Source organism: Sceloporus occidentalis, unplaced genomic scaffold, assembly GCF_023333645.1.
Source record: "Sceloporus occidentalis isolate IW3139 unplaced genomic scaffold, rSceOcc1.0.p SCAF_13, whole genome shotgun sequence".
Taxonomy (NCBI): Eukaryota; Metazoa; Chordata; class Lepidosauria; order Squamata; family Phrynosomatidae; genus Sceloporus; species Sceloporus occidentalis.
In genome coordinates, this window is record NW_028316993.1 from 16,374,271 (window position 1) to 16,391,571 (window position 17,301).

A 17,301-nucleotide genomic window follows, 5' to 3' on the forward strand; every position below is an offset into this window, starting at 1 on the left:
TTTTATAAGGGACACTATTTTGCTATGTCATTATATTTAATGGGACTTGAGCATCCATGGATTTTGTTATCCACAGGGGATCTTAGAAGCAAACCCCAGCGGATAACAAGGGTCCACTGTACTTGACTCTTAAAAAGTGATACTTGCATTATGAATGTGGCTCATTCTTGTAGTCTGAAGGTTGGGGTGTCTATATGGCAGAAAGCAGTGCATTTTTGGCTCTCTCTAGTTGGAGCAATCTAGCTGCAGCATCCTTCAGAAAGAGCAGCCCCCACCGAAACACAGTCCCTTTTCTTCCCCTTTATATATAAATTTCTTGCATATTAGCAGCTACTCCTAGCCTGGCATTCAGTATCTGGGACAATGGCAGGCCTATTTCTGGGTCACATTGTTCAGCAAAGAAGGAGCCACAGTATTGGTAGCTTTAGTTATGGTGGCATCTTCAGAAAGCTATTTTGGAACCTGCCGTCGTGCTTCGTTCCATGGCTTTTAGCCTTTTGCTGTATCCAGTGGTCTCTTCTGGTGACATGTGCACGAGGCAGAAAACTCCCCAGGCTGGGTTTGATCTCCTTCTCCATTTCTCCTTTTATAGCCACTTTGAAAACAAAATGCTCATTAACACTATTGGAAGGGTTCTTGTGGAAGCCCTGGAGAGGTATAATCAGAGTGTCTGAGTGGGAAAATATATGAGCAACATTTTGGCAGATTCCTCCTCCGGCGTCTGGAGCCTCGTATTTTAGAATGTTCTGTGCTTCCTTGCCATGGAATCGCTTGCGAGTGGCTTTAGGTTTGTTGTATCTTGCATAATAATACATCTTTTTAAATTCTTAAAATTATTTTATTCAGTTTTTGGGAGAGTTAACAGTCATTATTTTTATATGCAAACACACACACAATTGATAATTACTGAAATATAATTGCATAACTATAAATCTAAAGAAGGGAGCCTTCCTTGTTAACAGCTAAGTTGCTCCTTTAAGGAAGAAGAGCTTTGCATCTGGACTTTCAAAAGGATCTTGAATTAGTGAGATCATGGCCTGTTACAGACAGCCAAAATAAAGCTGCTTCGAGTCACAGTGGAGATATAGTGTTTCAATGATGCATGCGTCCTAAGAGTCCAGAAGCTACACCAAAGCCATGCTCCAGTCCTTAGGGCTGGAGTGTGGCTTTGGTGTGACTTCTGGACCCTTAGGACGCATGCATCATTGAAACACCATACCTCCACTGTGACTCGAAGCAGCTTTATTTTGGCTGTCTGTAACAGGCCTAAGAATACAACTTTTTGCTTCCAAAGCAGAGTTTCTTTGGAGGGCTATATGGAGATCGGCAATTGGAGATCTATACTCTTGGGAGATACACATTGGCTGCATCTGGACTGCAGAAATAATCCAGTGTGACACCACTTTAACTGTAATGGCTCAATGCTATGGAATCCTGGGACAAAGAAGGCTAAATGTCTCACAAAACTAGCGTTCCCAGAATTTCAGAGCATTGATCCATGGCAGTTAAAGTGGTGCCAAACTGGATTATTTCTGTTCCCAACATTTCATTTTTCACGCCAAGGAACTGCAGTGAGAGACATTTGGGCATTGTGAAGTTGAAGGCTTTCATGGCCGGCATCCATGGTTTATGTGGGTTTTTTGGGCTATGTGGCCATGTTCAAGAAGAGTTTATTCCTGACGTTTCGCCAGCATCTGTGGCTGGCATCCTCAAGATGCCACAGATGCTGGCGAAACGTCAGGAATAAACTCTTCTCGAACATGGCCACATAGCCCGAAAAACCTACAAAAAAGTTGGGTTTTATTTTCAGGAGGCATCTCTGCAGCATCCAGGTGTGACTCAGATGCTGTTGAGTCTTAAACCCAACAACTTTCCCACCTTTCTCAATCTTGGCACCAAACAAAGGAAACAGAAAGGATTATCTGGCGGGTTCCTAAGAACATACTGGGAATCAAATGCTCAACATGCTCTTAGCAACATTCTCCCAACATGCATAATCCTGTAAGCCCTTAACACATCCCTGCATTACTTAGCGTGTAGCAGTCCACTTCTTTTATGGAACAGAAAGGATAAAATATGACAGAGTCTGACATTTGCTGTAGGTGAGTTGATGCCAGGTCATTACGTTCCATGCTGAGGCCATGTAGTTCTAAGGCTCTAAATCTAACCGGTCATCCCAAAAAGAACAGACCCTATTGAATCTTAGAGAGTTATATGACTGTTAACTTGCCATCCAACAATTGATTCTGTGATTCTGCTAGCAATTCAATTTAGGCCAAGATGTTGCATCTATAAATCAAGAGGTTTTCTTCTGGTTTATAATGTCCTCATATCAGATGGCATGTCTGTCGCACTAACAGAGAGACCAGATAAGCTGTGATTTTCTCAAGTGCTCTATATGTTTGTGTGTGAGTGTGTGTATGAGAGTAAGACAAAAAGAGAGAAAAGGTCTGTCTGCGTGTGTGAGAGAGACTATCTATTTTGTTCTGGTTGACGTGTAACAAAACAACACTATGACTGACTATGACACAATTGTACCAACAAAGTACAATAGAAGCATGCTGCATCACTTTTTTAAAAACTCAGTTTTTAAAAAAATTCAGCAGGGCAGAAACCTGATGGAATACTTTTTTTTACAAAGCAATTACTTGCTAATGGAAGATGATTAAAAGGAGGGATATCATCTGAAATTCGTCAGATCTAGCATTCTGCAGTTTTTGTGTGGCAGCCAAGATGATAGTGTGTCATGCTACAGCTAACCATATTTCCACCACAGGTAGGATACAGCTAAAGACCTTTCCACCGAAATTTGGGCATTGAGCAAAGAGATACAGTGGGAGGTGGTCTTTTCTGGACCCTATACTGTGTTCTTTTCCCCTCCAGAGTGGATGCTTTGATATGATCTGTGTCATGAAACGACAAAACAAGAAATGCCAAATGGGATCCCTGAACAACCTGCCTACCTTCCCTTTTGGCAGGGACTTGGTACAACGCTAGCAATCCTGTTCCTGGGTTGTGCTGTTTTAGCACTAAGGCCAATGTTTCAGTGATGGGAAGGACTCGGTTTTGTCAGCATGTTGGACATTACAGACACTGCTGAAACTCTTACTTAGCCTTAGGAGTTTATCACACGAGAGGCAAGGTTCCCAAATCCCGTGCATAAATGGGGTTTAAATCCCATGAAAATCCTGCAAAAGCGGGATTGTTTTCACGCACATCGGGCTCATTGAGCATTAACACGACATTAACCCATGCAGAAACTGGGCAGAATTGTGTCACTTTTTACTTTCAGGATTTTCCCAAAAGTAAAAAGTGGCATGATTTTGTGACTTTATATACAGGTTAATGTTGCGTCAATGCTCAATGTGCACAATGTCATCTGAAAACAATCCCGATTTTGCGGGATTTTCCCAGATTTAAACCCCATTTTTGCACAAGATTTGACCTCTTCCCTCCCGTATGATAAACTCCTTAGATGACAATACCCATCACCTCTAATTAGCATCCTGACCAGGATGATAGGAACTGTGGTCTGCACATTGCTGGGAGAGCGCAAAGGCGAGGAATGCTGAGCTGGAATGATGAGTCATAAGCTGATACAAGCTTCCTTTAAAAGCCTAGTTCGTATATCTTATTCAGCCACACTTTTTTCTCTCGCCCTCAGGAGCTGCCTATTTTAGTTTTCCTCTGGGGTGAGTGAAGGAGTGTATTGCAATAGCTGCAACCATTTGCAGCTTTGCAGATGTTCTTTTGGCACAGAATGGAAGAGGAAAAAGATCCCCCTTCATCCCTGGTTTTGGGTCTGAAGAGATCATTCAGAACTGCTGGAGTAGCACAGTATGTACAGCTTCATGATGATCCAACTAACCTCATTTCCGCCTCTTCCAACATTTCTGGTATTACCGTAGTTTTGTTGGATGCGAAACAATAACAAAAACATATTAGAAGCGTGGCCCACTTAGAAGAAAAGAGAGATTTAAATCTTGGCCAAGGTGTCATAAATGCCTTTCTCTTCCTGCCCATCTGCATTCCTCAATAGCTTTCTTGAGAAACAGAATTTTTTTGGCTTATGAAATGTACACAGGCCTTTTAAAACAGTCCATCCCAGGGGACCATCAAGTTTCATTTGGCAGCCAGGGCTGGATACTTCAAAAGTGAACCTTACTAAAAATGGAAACTTCTGGGAGCAGTTTTGATCTCATTCAGAGAGAAAAACCTGAGGACACTGGATGTTCCTCTCCCATCTATCACTCCATCTGATTTTGCTCCTTAGGAACAGAAAGGACAGTCGGACCTCCACATCTGCAGCTTTGACTTTTGTCATTTGGTTAACCATGTCTCTACTGCTGCACCCACACTGCAGAAATAATCCAGTTTGACACCACTTTTAACTGCCATGGATTATGGATGTATTTAATGGGACTTGAACATCCACCGATTTTGGGTCCTGGACCCAAACTCCAGTGGATACCAAGGGCCTACTGTATTGTGGTTGAGTTTGCAAGACTTCTTCTATTTCAATCCCCCTTCCTTCCCTTTTTAAAAAAGATTACACAATCACCTCATTCCCTCAACTGCTGTGACAATTAATAATTCCACGGAGTTCTGTGTGTCAGACGGTTTAACAGCAAATGCAACCAGCTGGGCTGGCTTTCGTGCCGAGCATAGCATTGACTGCATTCTGGCAGTGGTTATAAAGTATGCCTTCTAAGTATGCCAGGTTGGTGTTTGAATTCGTGCTGTATTAGCGCTTAAGGTTATATATGGGTCTCATGCACAAGGAGTGACTCATGCTTTTCCAGATGAGAGAACAGCCAGCTGGGTTTTTTCCTCTCTTCTGTTCAGTGGAGCTTACTTGCAGGTAAGCGATGGCAGAATGAGAGGGCACTGGAGACTTTGGTGTGCTACTGATGAAAGGATCTTGGTTCAATAAATCGAGTTGTCCTCATCAGCCTGAATGGATTTCAAAACAAAAACAGTTTATATCAGGCTTTCAGATCCAATGCTATCAGTTTTGACCTCACAATGAAATTGCTCTCAAATCTTTATCTGCAGAATCAAGCCCTCTTTGCAGTATGCTGGAAACATGTTTCACATTTCACATTCTCACTTCTCTAGCCAGTGTGCAGCATGAAGAGTAGGTTTTGAAAGAATACTCAAACTTCTATCAGTCGGAGTTTCCTTGGGTACAGCAAGGTGCAAATGATCTGAATAAGTGGAGTCACTTAATATTAAATCACTGATTTAGTTGGGGGAAAGAGGCAAATAAACTGTCTTGACAGCACCAGGAACAATAACAACAACAACTGTTCTTCTTCTTTGAATCATAGAGTTGGAAGAGACCTTAAGGGCCATTAGGTCCAACTCCCTGTCATGCAAGAATACAAAATAAAAGCGCTTCCGACAGATAGTAATCCAGCCTCTGTTTAAAAACCTCCAAAGAAGGAGACCACCGTACTCCAAGGGAACGTGTTTCATTGTCAAACACCTCTTACCTTCTTTTACCCAGCTCCCTAAGCTGCTCCTCATAGGGCTTGGTAGTTTCCAAACCTTTCACCATATTTGTTACCCTCCTCTTGACACTCTCCAGCTTGTCACTGTCCTTTTTGAATTGTGGTGCAGTATTTTAGGTAAAGCCTGAGCAAAGCAGAGTAGAGTGGTACTATTACTTCCCTCGATCTAGACACTACCCTCATATTGATCTAGCCTAGGATCATAAATCAAGTTGCCCTAAAGATCCTCAAAAGTGAAGACATACAACTGAAGATCCAAGTCAGAATTGTCCAGGCCTTAGTATTCCCCATCACTGTATACGGATGTGAGAGCTGGACAGTGAAAAAAGCGGATAAGAAAAAAAATCAATTCATTTGAGATGTGGTGCTGGAGAGGAGCACTGAGGATCCTGTGGACCTCAGACAAACAAATGCTTCATAGGATAGACCAAAGCAGATCTCTCCCTGGAAGCCAAAATGATGATACCGAGGCTGTAATACCTTGTCCACATCCTGAGAAGGCATGGCTCATTCAAAAACACAATAATGCTAGAAAAGGTTGAGGGCAGTAGAAGAGGGGAAAACCGCATGCTAATGGCTAGACTCAACCAGGGAAGTCATGAACATGAATCTACCAGACTTAAGCAGAGCAATGGTGACTTGGAGATGTCCCATCTATAAGGCTGCCATGAATTGGGGCTGACTAGAGGGAAGTTAACAACAACAAAGTCTAATGAAGTTACCCCAATCAGTTGCATCTGATTAATGGCACTTTGTAGTTTAACTCTTGCTTGAATAGGGGATATGATTGTGGTTTTGAACTAATATGTCTTGAATGTGGTGCTCTATTACACAATATGATAGAGTTGTTTGCGAGGTGATGGCAGCCTACTCATTGTTGTGTGTTTGCCTGATCATGCAGTCCTATCCTTGCTTTTTATCCTTACTTTTTATAGACTGTCATTTGTTTATACACTCCAGTCTGCCTGTACATGAACCTATGTTGTGTTTTAAATTGGAATTTTGTAATTGTGCTGGCCAAATGGCCGTAATAAAGTTATTATTATTATTACAACAGCAAAGGACCATACTGGCTTTTTTAGCTGCTGCATCATCCTATTGACTCGTGTTCAGCTTGTGGTCTACTAAGACACCTTTCACATGTATCGTTGTCAAGCTATAGCACTCTTCTGCACTATAGAAAGCCATCTCAGTTGTCAACCAGTTTTGGCAGAAGGAGGGCATCTAGCAGGAATGCAGCCCTCAAAGAATTCCAGGAGGTTCAGTGTGGTCTGACAACCCTCAGAGGTTGTCCATCTCTGGTTTATGCTCTTCAGTTTAATTGCCTCTGAACCTGGCAAATACTAGGTATTGATGGTCTGCTGTTTGTAAAAACATGGAAGAACCCTCCTGCCTTCTCAGCTGGAATCTTATTCCGCACAGTAGACCAAGCAAGCAGCAATTTATTACCTTGATTTTTAGTTACACATCTTATAGCCTAAATGCCTTCTTTGTTGTTGTGCGTTTCTTTCTTTTGTTTTGTTTCTGGCTCTCTCTTGTCTTTGGCTGCATGTTGTTGTGAAATGCTCGCAGCAGCAGGCTGGTAGAAACAAAACAAAAACCCAGGCGCTCCCGTTTTAAAAGGATGGGAGGTGCAAAGCAAATGGGTGTTCTGAATTTCATCAAGATCAAGCACAACATAATGAAAGTGCGCTCGGTGTACATGTATTTTTAGAACTTCACAGAAAAGGCTCTGAATCCTTCATTCTCATTAACTCAGGCATGCTCCATCCTAATGGAATCTTGACAGCCCATGGGGACAAAGTGGGAGACGGTGATAATTGCTAGACTTGAGTCTTTAATTCGTACTTGACTCTCTCTCTCTGCCTTTTGTAAGCGAAAAGTGATTTCGCTGCAGTCTGCAGCGACAAGAACAGCTTTCACGTCTCCAGTTAAAGGGAGCTTCATATTGGTTGCCAACTTCCATCTACCTTGGTTGCATTTAACTTGTAAGAAGTGGGGACACTGTCAAACAAGGTGGTTGCACCATTGGTGGCTTGGAACTTAGGGTTTATCTTTGTTGTTGTGTGTCTTCAAGTCACACAACCTAACACAAGCCTATCATGGGGTTTTCTTGCCAAGATTTGTTCAGAGGAGGTCTGCCATTGCCTTCCCCCGAGGCTGAGAGAATGTGACTTGCCCAAGGACACCCAGTGGGTTTCACGACTGAGCTGGGAATTGAACCCTGGTCTCTAGAGTCATGGTCCAACACTACACCAACCACTACACCATGCTGGCCACAGGGCTTGTCTACGTTTGCCCTATACTCTGAATTCCTCCCAGGCTGGCCCAGTGGTGTCTGCACCACACAGCCCCCAAATCCTGAATTAGGTCTGGTCTGTTTACATGACGCCCAGACCTGATTTGGGGTTTCTACCCCTCGTTCTGCATTAAAATAATTTACCTTTTGCTCCAGGTTTTCCAGAAAACCTGGAGCAAAATGCACTGGCAATGGGCAGTTTCCAGACCCTCAGCATCCCTCCAAGTTGCTCTGAGGATGTGAGATCAGAACAAGGTTGGGAGCTTCATTCTGGCCTCAAAGCAACTCGCACCCACAACAGCAGTGCTGGCCGGCTTGGCAGCGACCCCAGCCGCCCATCATCTTCAGCAGGGGCCAGAATTCTCCAAGGACAGGCCAGAGTTTTCTGGCAAGTCTGGATGAGTCCTTAGAGGTCTTATCATTAAGTAGAGTAAGGTGGCTACTTCAAACAGCAGGGAGCTTGCCATGGCAAATGGCATCACCCCAGCGCCATCCTCAGATGATCCTCCATCACAGTCTTGCCTTCCTTTCCCCTCCCCTTGCTCCCCATGCCTCACCATTGGCACCTTCCTTTGCTTCCTTCTGGCTCACCTTCCTGCCACCATTGCCTCATTCACTTGGCTGTCTTGTGGGGTGCCATGACTTCTTGCCAGTTTCACTTGCCCTCTGTATCAAGAAGCATCGCCTACACAGAGCAGTTGCTTCTTTCAGTGGCAAACAGAGAAGTAGGTGGTGTCAGTGTGGAGGCAAAATGCGTTAAGGAAAAAGGAGAAGGAGGAAGCCAGACAAAGAGAAGGAGGCAGGAGAAGGAGGAAGCTAGCTAATGGGTGGTTAGATGGAGTGGCTAGAGGGAGAGATGAAATCAGAGGGTGGAGAGGGGCATAGCAGCAGTATGTCTCCTGCATCAGAAAGCAAGAGAGGAGGTTGGTCACAAACACGAAGGAAGTATGTGAAGTCGAAGCCTTTCATATCTGGCATCCATAGTTTTTTGTGGGTTTTTTGGGCTATGTGGCCATTTTCTGGAAGAGTTTATTCATGACGTTTCGCCAGCATTAGAGAATGTTGGCATGGACGAGAGTGGGATACACACACACACACAGGCACATACATACATACATACACATACTGTGTGACCCTAGGTAGGGAGGAGTGATTTCAACAGATAATGATCACTAATGAAACAGACACTGATCCTCTTTGCATATCCTCCCACCCTGAGGCCTTGCCATCCAACAACAGAACAATACACAGATTAACATGGAAACCACTCCTCCCTTCCCAGGGTCACACATTATACATATATTTCACTCTCTTTCATGCCAGCTTTCTCTGAAGATGCCAGCCACAGATGCTGGCGAAACGTCAGGAATAAACTCTTCCAGAACATGGTCACATAGCCCGAAAAACCCACAAAAAAACTAAGAAGGAAGTTTGTCTGGACCAGACTTAGAACAATCATGTCCAGTGTTGACTGCAGATTTTCACATCTCAGAGTCAGGAGTCACCTGGGCTAGAACCTGGCATCAGTCATGATGGTGGTTGCCCCATTGAGTGAACCTTGTCACCACTTCTTGACTGGGAGGAAGTGTCAGGCTCTGGACTGGCCATTCCCATCTTGACCAGCTGTTAGTGCTCCTGGACAGTGGGCTCTTGGTATCTTCTGGGTTTGGTACCAGGATCTTTCATAGACACCAAAATCAGTGGATACCAGATTTATTTGCTTTAGAAAAATGTTCAGTCCCCAGCATTTGGGGAAATTCTTTGCAGCTTTGCAGTCATGCATGCTCTGTCCAGCACTAAAGCTGAACTTGCAGATTGGTTTATTGGAAGCTGTATCACGGAAAACCACATCCACCATCATATTTTACAGAGAAACTCTGCATGCAGGAATGTGAAAGCCTCTTGCAGTTACGATGTGGAGTAGGAGGAGACTGGATTTAAACTGTATCATTTAAAAACCCTGATTTTTTTAACAAATTATTTCAATCTGTTTTTAACAATTGTTTCTAAAATGTGTTTGTTGTGTATCACCTTGGGAGCCTTGATGGCTGAAAGGTAACAACATGATAGTGCTGCTGCTGATGGTGATGATGATGATAATATTAGCAGCATCACCAGTAATAGTAATGTCTAAATATGCCACATCTTCTGGTGTTGATCTTCTTTACTTTGGTTTTTTTTAAAAAGAAAAACGCCAATGTGTGTATATTTTCTGTCTCAAACTGCTGACTCACTGCTTACTTGCCCTTGGATGACTCCGCTGAATTTTTGTCTGTTGTGTATAAGTGGGATAGGAGGTAAAGAGAGGACAGAACAGTTGGGTCGTCATTGCAAAGGAGCCAGGCATGAGAGTTTCTGCTGCATCCAGGCAATGCAGTCTAATCTGGGCTATGCATTTGTCATTCTAGGTCTGCTGCTTGGTGTTTTTTCTGCAGTATAAATATCCTAAAGGCACCAGATCCTGTCTGATCTTGGAAGCTAAGCAGGGTCAGACCTAGTTAGTACTTGGACGATTGACCACCAATGAATACCAGATGCTGGAGGTTCCATTTCAGAGGACGCAACTGGCAAAAGCACCTCTGAGAAGTCCGTGCCTAAGAAAACATTCATGGGGGCCTCATAGATCAGTAGGCGACTTGAAGGCACAAATGCACACATACATACAGAATACTTGCATAGCACCAGCTGGGCTCAGCAGCCTGTACTCTTTGCTAAAATTTATTATGGTTTTTCATCAAGGAAAGCTGAATTCTGTGAGCTGCATACATTATACGAACTTAGCAAATTTGCAGGTGCCTATTTTTATCTTGCTTTACTACTTAGGAAGCTCTACAGGACACTGAGGTCAGTGGAAATTGCTATAATCCTACTGGAAGAGAGGACATGCCCACTGTAAAAATGCGTTGTCCCCTGTAACGTGCATTCCCTAACACCACATCTTATATCACACTATTGAAGGCTTTTGCATCAAGAAAAGTTAACTTTTTGGACTACAGCTCCCAGAATCCAGTAGTCTGCTTCTGGGCATTGTAGCCCAACAATTAACTCTTTCAGGTTCTACAGATAAGCATCCCAACTGGACTGTCACTAACTCTCTCTGTGTGTGTGTTTTCACATACACAATGGACACACGGGTTTCAATGCAATATATTTTACAGCGCAGTGGGTTGCAACCAGAACAGATGGTCGAATGCACCCAACAGTTCAGCAGCGAAGAAGGAAGCAGTTGAGGTGTTGATTAAAAATTGCTGCCTTCTCATGATCAATGTTCATTTGCCAGAGAACTAAAGGACAGAACATGCTGTGCCTACCCGCTTTCTTCTTCCCTAAACAGCATGGTTGCATTTTGACAGATAAGAAAAATCCTTACCTTGATTCTGGGAGAGATGAAGTGTGGGTTGAAATTCGCTCTCTACAACTCTGGGACCTGCAATGAAACGTTGCACTGTGTGTGTAGTGCTCCCTGTTGAGAATTCTGGCTTTGGCCCAAACTATATGAAATACCATATCTCCCTATATGAACCTACCCAAGTTTTAAAATCTTCAAAGAAGGCCTTTTCTTGGTCATGTTTGGCATGAACATATGAGAGGCCCATTTCAAGTCACTGCTCTGAGGCTGTGGGACTCTCTTCCACAAGATGCTAAGCAAACCCCTCTGCTTCTTCTGGAAGGCAAAGACATTTTTAGTTACTTAGGCTTTGGAGTACTAACCTGGTTGTTGCAGAGGGCTCTGTTAATGGGAGGTAGAATTGGCTGTGTTAGTCTAGAACATCAGTATGCAAAGGGATCTCGTAGCACCAAGAAGTGGTCACATAAGCTTTTGCAGACTTATGTGACAACTTCTTCGACACAGTCTTAATGGGACATGTTATGTTGTGATTCCTGTTGTAAATATTTTAAAGCTTTTTGAACTGTTTTAAGTTAGTGCTGTTTTTTTTAATATAATAGTTTATTCAAATGTTTATTTTTGCATCTTCTCTTTCTGTTTCCAGGGTTCCATGTGATTCCGACCATTTCCACTATAGTTCCCGAGAGCTGCTTACTCATTGTCGTAGGACTGCTAGTTGGGGGGCTTATCAAGGCCGTGGGAGAGGACCCCCCAATCCTAAATTCGGACGTCTTCTTCCTCTTCCTTCTCCCACCCATCATCTTGGACGCTGGCTATTTCTTGCCCTTGCGCCAGTTCACAGAGAATCTGGGCACCATCTTGATATTTGCCGTGGTTGGCACCTTGTGGAATGCTTTCTTCGTGGGCTCACTGCTGTATGGAGTTTGCCAGATTAAAGGCACTGGTTTAACAGACATTGGCCTCTTGGCCAACCTGATTTTTGGCAGCATTATCTCTGCGGTGGATCCGGTTGCTGTGCTAGCTGTGTTTGAGGAGATCCACATCAACGAGCTTTTGCACATCTTGGTGTTTGGAGAGTCTTTGCTGAATGATGCGGTCACTGTGGTGAGTGGAAAGCAATTCTGGCAGAAGTAGCCCTGCCGTGAGAAAAAATGAGGCTTGGGTTGTGGATTCTGGGTTTCATTGTTTTAAGATAAGACAATATACAGTATTGGCTAGAGTCCTGATGGTATTTTACACTGGTGTAGACCCCATTTATGCCAGCGTAAGTACTTTTGGAGGCATTGCACAAGGATGTTTCAAGTACCTCTTTAGGCATTGCGTCTGTTGTGGTTGCAGAATGGCATCCAGATAATTCCTGGGTGTAGTTGTGCCCCTGTGGGATGTATCAGTCCAGGTGCTTTTTAGCTGCAAATGTTCGACAGGAGAACTAGAAACATTTATTGCCTTTGTCCAGAAAACAAAGGATACTACGTTTTCCCTGATTGCATAATGACAACTGGACAGCACCCAGGAATGCCCTCTGGCCAGTCAGCAGTTGGGATAGCAAGATTGCAGCCAAAGTGTCCAGCCACTGGACAGAGCTAGGAAAGAAGGTGCAGTTTTAGGCTTGAATCCTGTAAGTAGTCCTAACTAGAGCAGACCCATTGAATGAATGAGAATAGATAAATAAAACATCCCCAGTTGAAACCCCCACCCCACCCCACTTATACAGTTGGCCCTCCATATCTACAGATTTGTTATCCATGGATACAAGGCTTGAAAAGATTTTAAAAATATATAAATTCCAAAAAACAATCCTTGATTTTGCCATTTTATATAAGGGACACCATTTCACTATGCCGTTGTATTTAATGGGACTTGAACATCCATGGATTTCGTTATCCACAGAAGTTCCTAGAACCAAACTCCAGCGGATACCAAGGGCCTACTGTACATTACAAGCTTCTTAAATACAAATGTCTTTGCCTGCTGGTGAAAGGAAAGCAGGGAAGGAGCCAACCTAGCTTTCTATGGAAGGGATTTCCATAGGAAATCCATTTCCATTTATGGTTTCTATGCACAGTGCTGTGTAAATCTACAGCGCTATATAAATAAAGTATAATAATAAAGGGTAGGAGTAGCCATCCAGAAGGCTCTCTCTCATGTCCTCACCAAGTCAATGTGATGGTGGTGGGGCTGAGTGAAAGCCTTCCCCTGAAAATCTTAGTGCTTATGCAGGAAATAAGGTCTTTCAGATAGCCTAGACTCAAGCCAAGCTTTCAGATGGTTGCTGTAGGATTTCCACCCTCCATTTGGCATACATTTGAAAGGCCAGAGAGAACAAAACAAAAAAATACCTTTTAATCACATTGTTCTGTATTCTGTGAAAGAGCATGAAGGGATGATGAATTTGTGCTAAAGCATCCTGACCCTGTGGCCCAAGAGATGTACTGTGGTTTAAAAGAGTTGCTAGACTGAAGACAGCAGCTATAGCTTTAATAGTTATGTAGAAGAAGGAATTTCAGCAGATGTTGCTTGTCACCATGTACCCAGATAACAAGCAACATCTGCTGAAGATGCCTCCTATATGCAACAGTACAACATCTCCAGTTTTAACTCTGGCAACCTTAAGAATGACACACCCATTCCTTTTCCAGAATCAGAATAAATTTCTCTTGCACAGTTCAGTCATGACTAATTGTGGTTAGTTGGCCTCTGGCAAGCTGAATCAATGACTACTGGCCACGGTGGCAACATTTCCACATCTTCAGATTGCCACATGACCACATCAGGGGAGAACACTGTAAACAGAACCCTGCTGGTTGAGATCAATGGCATGTCTAGTCCATAATCATACGCCTTATAGATCACTTTTTCTTGGGGAAAAAAGCTATATTCTGAGACTAAAATGGCCTAGAAAGGGCAAAAACTTGGTGGATGTTTATTTGGGGGAAGCTCTATCTCCTGGGGGCCCAAAATGGTCTTTTACTAGCTGTCCAACTCTATCTCAAGCTAACTTTTTGTCTTTAGGTGTGATTAAGGTTGCCAGGTTGTCAAAGCAGGTTTGAGAATTAGAAAGTAGCGACAATACAATTGATTTGTCTTGCAGATGCCACAGGACTGTTGTTTTAACCTGCCAGACCCTCTACTGAGTTCTTCCTTCTCTCTGGGTGTTATCACTTAGAAATAAGTTGCCCATCAAAATGCAAACACAGTTCCATTGACCATGTTCATATATGATTCAACTGCCAGTCCAGTTTGCTTCTGTATGTGGAACCGAGGGTGGTGGAGCTGGATCTTGCTATTAACCTCAGGCAGAAAAATGATTTCAGCTGACCTTGGTAGTTTATGATGACAATAGTATATTTTAATTTCTGTTGTCTGGCCCAGTGCTATTCAACATCTTTATCAATGACTTGGATGAAGGAGTAGATGGCATGCTTATCAAATTTACAGGTACTGTATTATATAAAACACTGTATTGTATGTTTAGTGTTGATTTCCTTATCAAGGACTGTTATAATTAAAACAATCTGAAATACATCGAAATAATACATATGGTGTTATATATCCCGCTGTTGCATTTTTATGGCCTGTCTAGGGTTCTCGTTGTATTTTAACTGCCTAACCAACTGCATATTTTAAACCAGCATTTTAGCTGAATAAGAGGGTAATCTTTTTGCAGCTACAGAGAAATAAGAAAATAATTTTGCTGCCTGAGGCACAACAGCAAGTGGTGCCTGGGACTCACCAAAGTCTAGATGCATAAGTACCCAGCCAAATTACTTTGATGGATGAGGCAGAAAATCCTGTAAACCACTCGCCTCATTCTTGGCAGTATCTCCTTTATCGGAAATGCTTGTGACCTGAAATGTTTTGGATTTTTTCCGGATTTTGGAATATCTGCATTTACATAACAAAATTTCTTGGAGATGGGATCCAAGTCCAAACAATAAATTCATTTATGTTTTGTATACACTTTACACATGTAGCTTGAAGTAATTTTATACACAATATTTTTTATACTGGTCAATGACCGAATACATTTTATTACATTACACAATATTTTTAAAATAATTTTGTGCATGAAACAAACTTTGTGTACACCGAACCATCAGAAAGCAAAGATGTCACCATCTCAGCCACCGATGAAAAAAGGTTTGGCTTTCGGAGTATTTTGGATTTTGGAATTCTGGCTAAGAGAGACTCAGCCTGTAATTACAAAGTAATAGCAATTGGTTCCCTTCCATCATGACCCAAATCCTCTGCTCAGGGCAGCCATCTCACTCTCCTTCATGATGGGGTTGAGTTGCTGACTGGGTCTCTCTGTTCAGTCTCTGTTTGCATTGATGATTGTAGGGTAACAGTTTTGAACAGGTTTTATGCTCAGCAGGGTAAATGCTATGCTGATTTTTAATGCTACAGTTTGATCCATTTTTTCTTCCTTTCCTTATGTGAAACTGATTTTCCCCTCTTCCACATCAGCATGCCTTTTGGCAGCCTCCGACCAGTGTGCTTCCATGGGCTGAGATACTTCTGTTTCTCTTTTTGCTCCAGGTTCTCTACCATCTTTTTGAGGAGTTTGCCACATTTGACCGAATCACCGTTACCGACATCATCCTTGGTTTTCTGAGCTTCTTTGTGGTGTCCCTGGGCGGCGTCTTTGTTGGAGTTGTCTATGGCGTCATTGGCGCCTTCACCTCCCGCTTCACTTCCCACATCCGCGTCATCGAACCCCTCTTCGTCTTTCTTTACAGCTACATGGCTTACCTGTCGGCTGAACTTTTCCACCTTTCTGGCATCATGTCGTAAGTATTGGGCATGGAATTAGTTGGGTTGTACACAACTCCTATTTATTTATTTATTTATTTATTTATTTATTTATTTATTTATTTATTTATTTATTTATTTTGTACATTGTCTTTCTCCCAACTTGGACCCAAGAAGGTTCACAAAAGGTGCTTAAAAACAATAGCAATAAAACAGTACAGTTTTAAAACACAATTAAAACACCACATTAATATAAAAAGTAAAAGAACCAACAACTGTAAAATACTAAGTTGAAAATATAAAACCATTAAAAACCTACCAAAGCAACACCCCAGTAAGAAGCCTCTCTGGGAGCAATTACATATTAAAAGCCTGCTTGAAAAGAAAAGTTTTTGCCTGCCGGCAGAAGAAAAGCAAACAGAGCAACTCTTGGCTGCTGGTCTCTTTCTGGACATAATTCAAAGGACTGGTGATGAACTATAAAGCCTTATATGGCTTGGGTCCAGGCTATTTTAAGCACCTGCAAATGAGATTGGCAGCAGTGGGATGAGTGGGAACCCCCACATTTGGTGCCATAGCGGCAGGATAAGTAGATGACTGTCTCACGGATGCTCGAAATAGATAATATAAATTTAACATTTACATGCTTTTAAATAGAAACATGTTTGATACTCAGATCTTTGGTCCACCCAATTCTGTATTTTTTACACTAACCACCAACAACTTGCCAGAATTTCAGACAAGAGTCTGCCCCAGCCTACCTAGGTAGGTTGGGTTGAACCTGCGAACTTTTGCATACCAAACATGTGCTCTGCCACTAAACTATGCTCTTTTTCCTTCTGGCTTATAGCTCTGGGGAAAATGCAACCCTTTAATGCCTTGCTATAAACTTGGTGTGTGACTTTGGGTGTGTGTGTGTCTATACATGAGTGCAAAAAGAAATAAAAATGACCATTTTAACTGCTGTAGTAACAAAGGGTCTGTTCTGCAAACAAAATACAATGGTCAGATTAAGCAAGTCCAAGCACTCTTCTTAAGCATTTTTGTACAATTTGTGCATTCTGGGTGAATCTGACAACCTTTCATTCTGTTGAATAGCACAGACTAAGTCATCCATCAGCCTATGAAAACCTGTGTCATATTTAATCCTAATAATAATTTCCGTAAGCACTCAGAGAGCTTTGATTACTTCGGCCTGAATCCTGTTTGTACTATATCCAAACAATTGCACCAATCCTCCTAAAATTAAGAATGGAACTACACTCCAAAATTACAGCACTTCAGTGCCAGTTTTACTGGTGTGCCTCCATCATATAGAGTGCTAGGATTTGCAGTTTGAGGAATTAAATACATTTCCCTACTGCATTCCCTTGAACTATATAACATTA

General features: G+C 42.5%; 1 protein-coding gene across 3 annotated transcripts in view; it reads left to right on the top strand.

Annotated features, from left to right (window-relative positions):
• Positions 1-17,301, top strand: part of LOC149305079 (sodium/hydrogen exchanger 1-like) — a 75,654-nt gene that overhangs the window by 38,612 nt on the left and 19,741 nt on the right. For all 3 annotated transcript variants that reach the window (XM_089479422.1, XM_089479424.1, XM_089479425.1), the window contains exons 2-3: positions 11,805-12,265; positions 15,701-15,951. In XM_089479422.1, the coding sequence (XP_089335548.1) occupies positions 11,805-12,265; positions 15,701-15,951 (712 nt within the window). The remainder of the gene's footprint in view (positions 1-11,804; positions 12,266-15,700; positions 15,952-17,301) is intronic.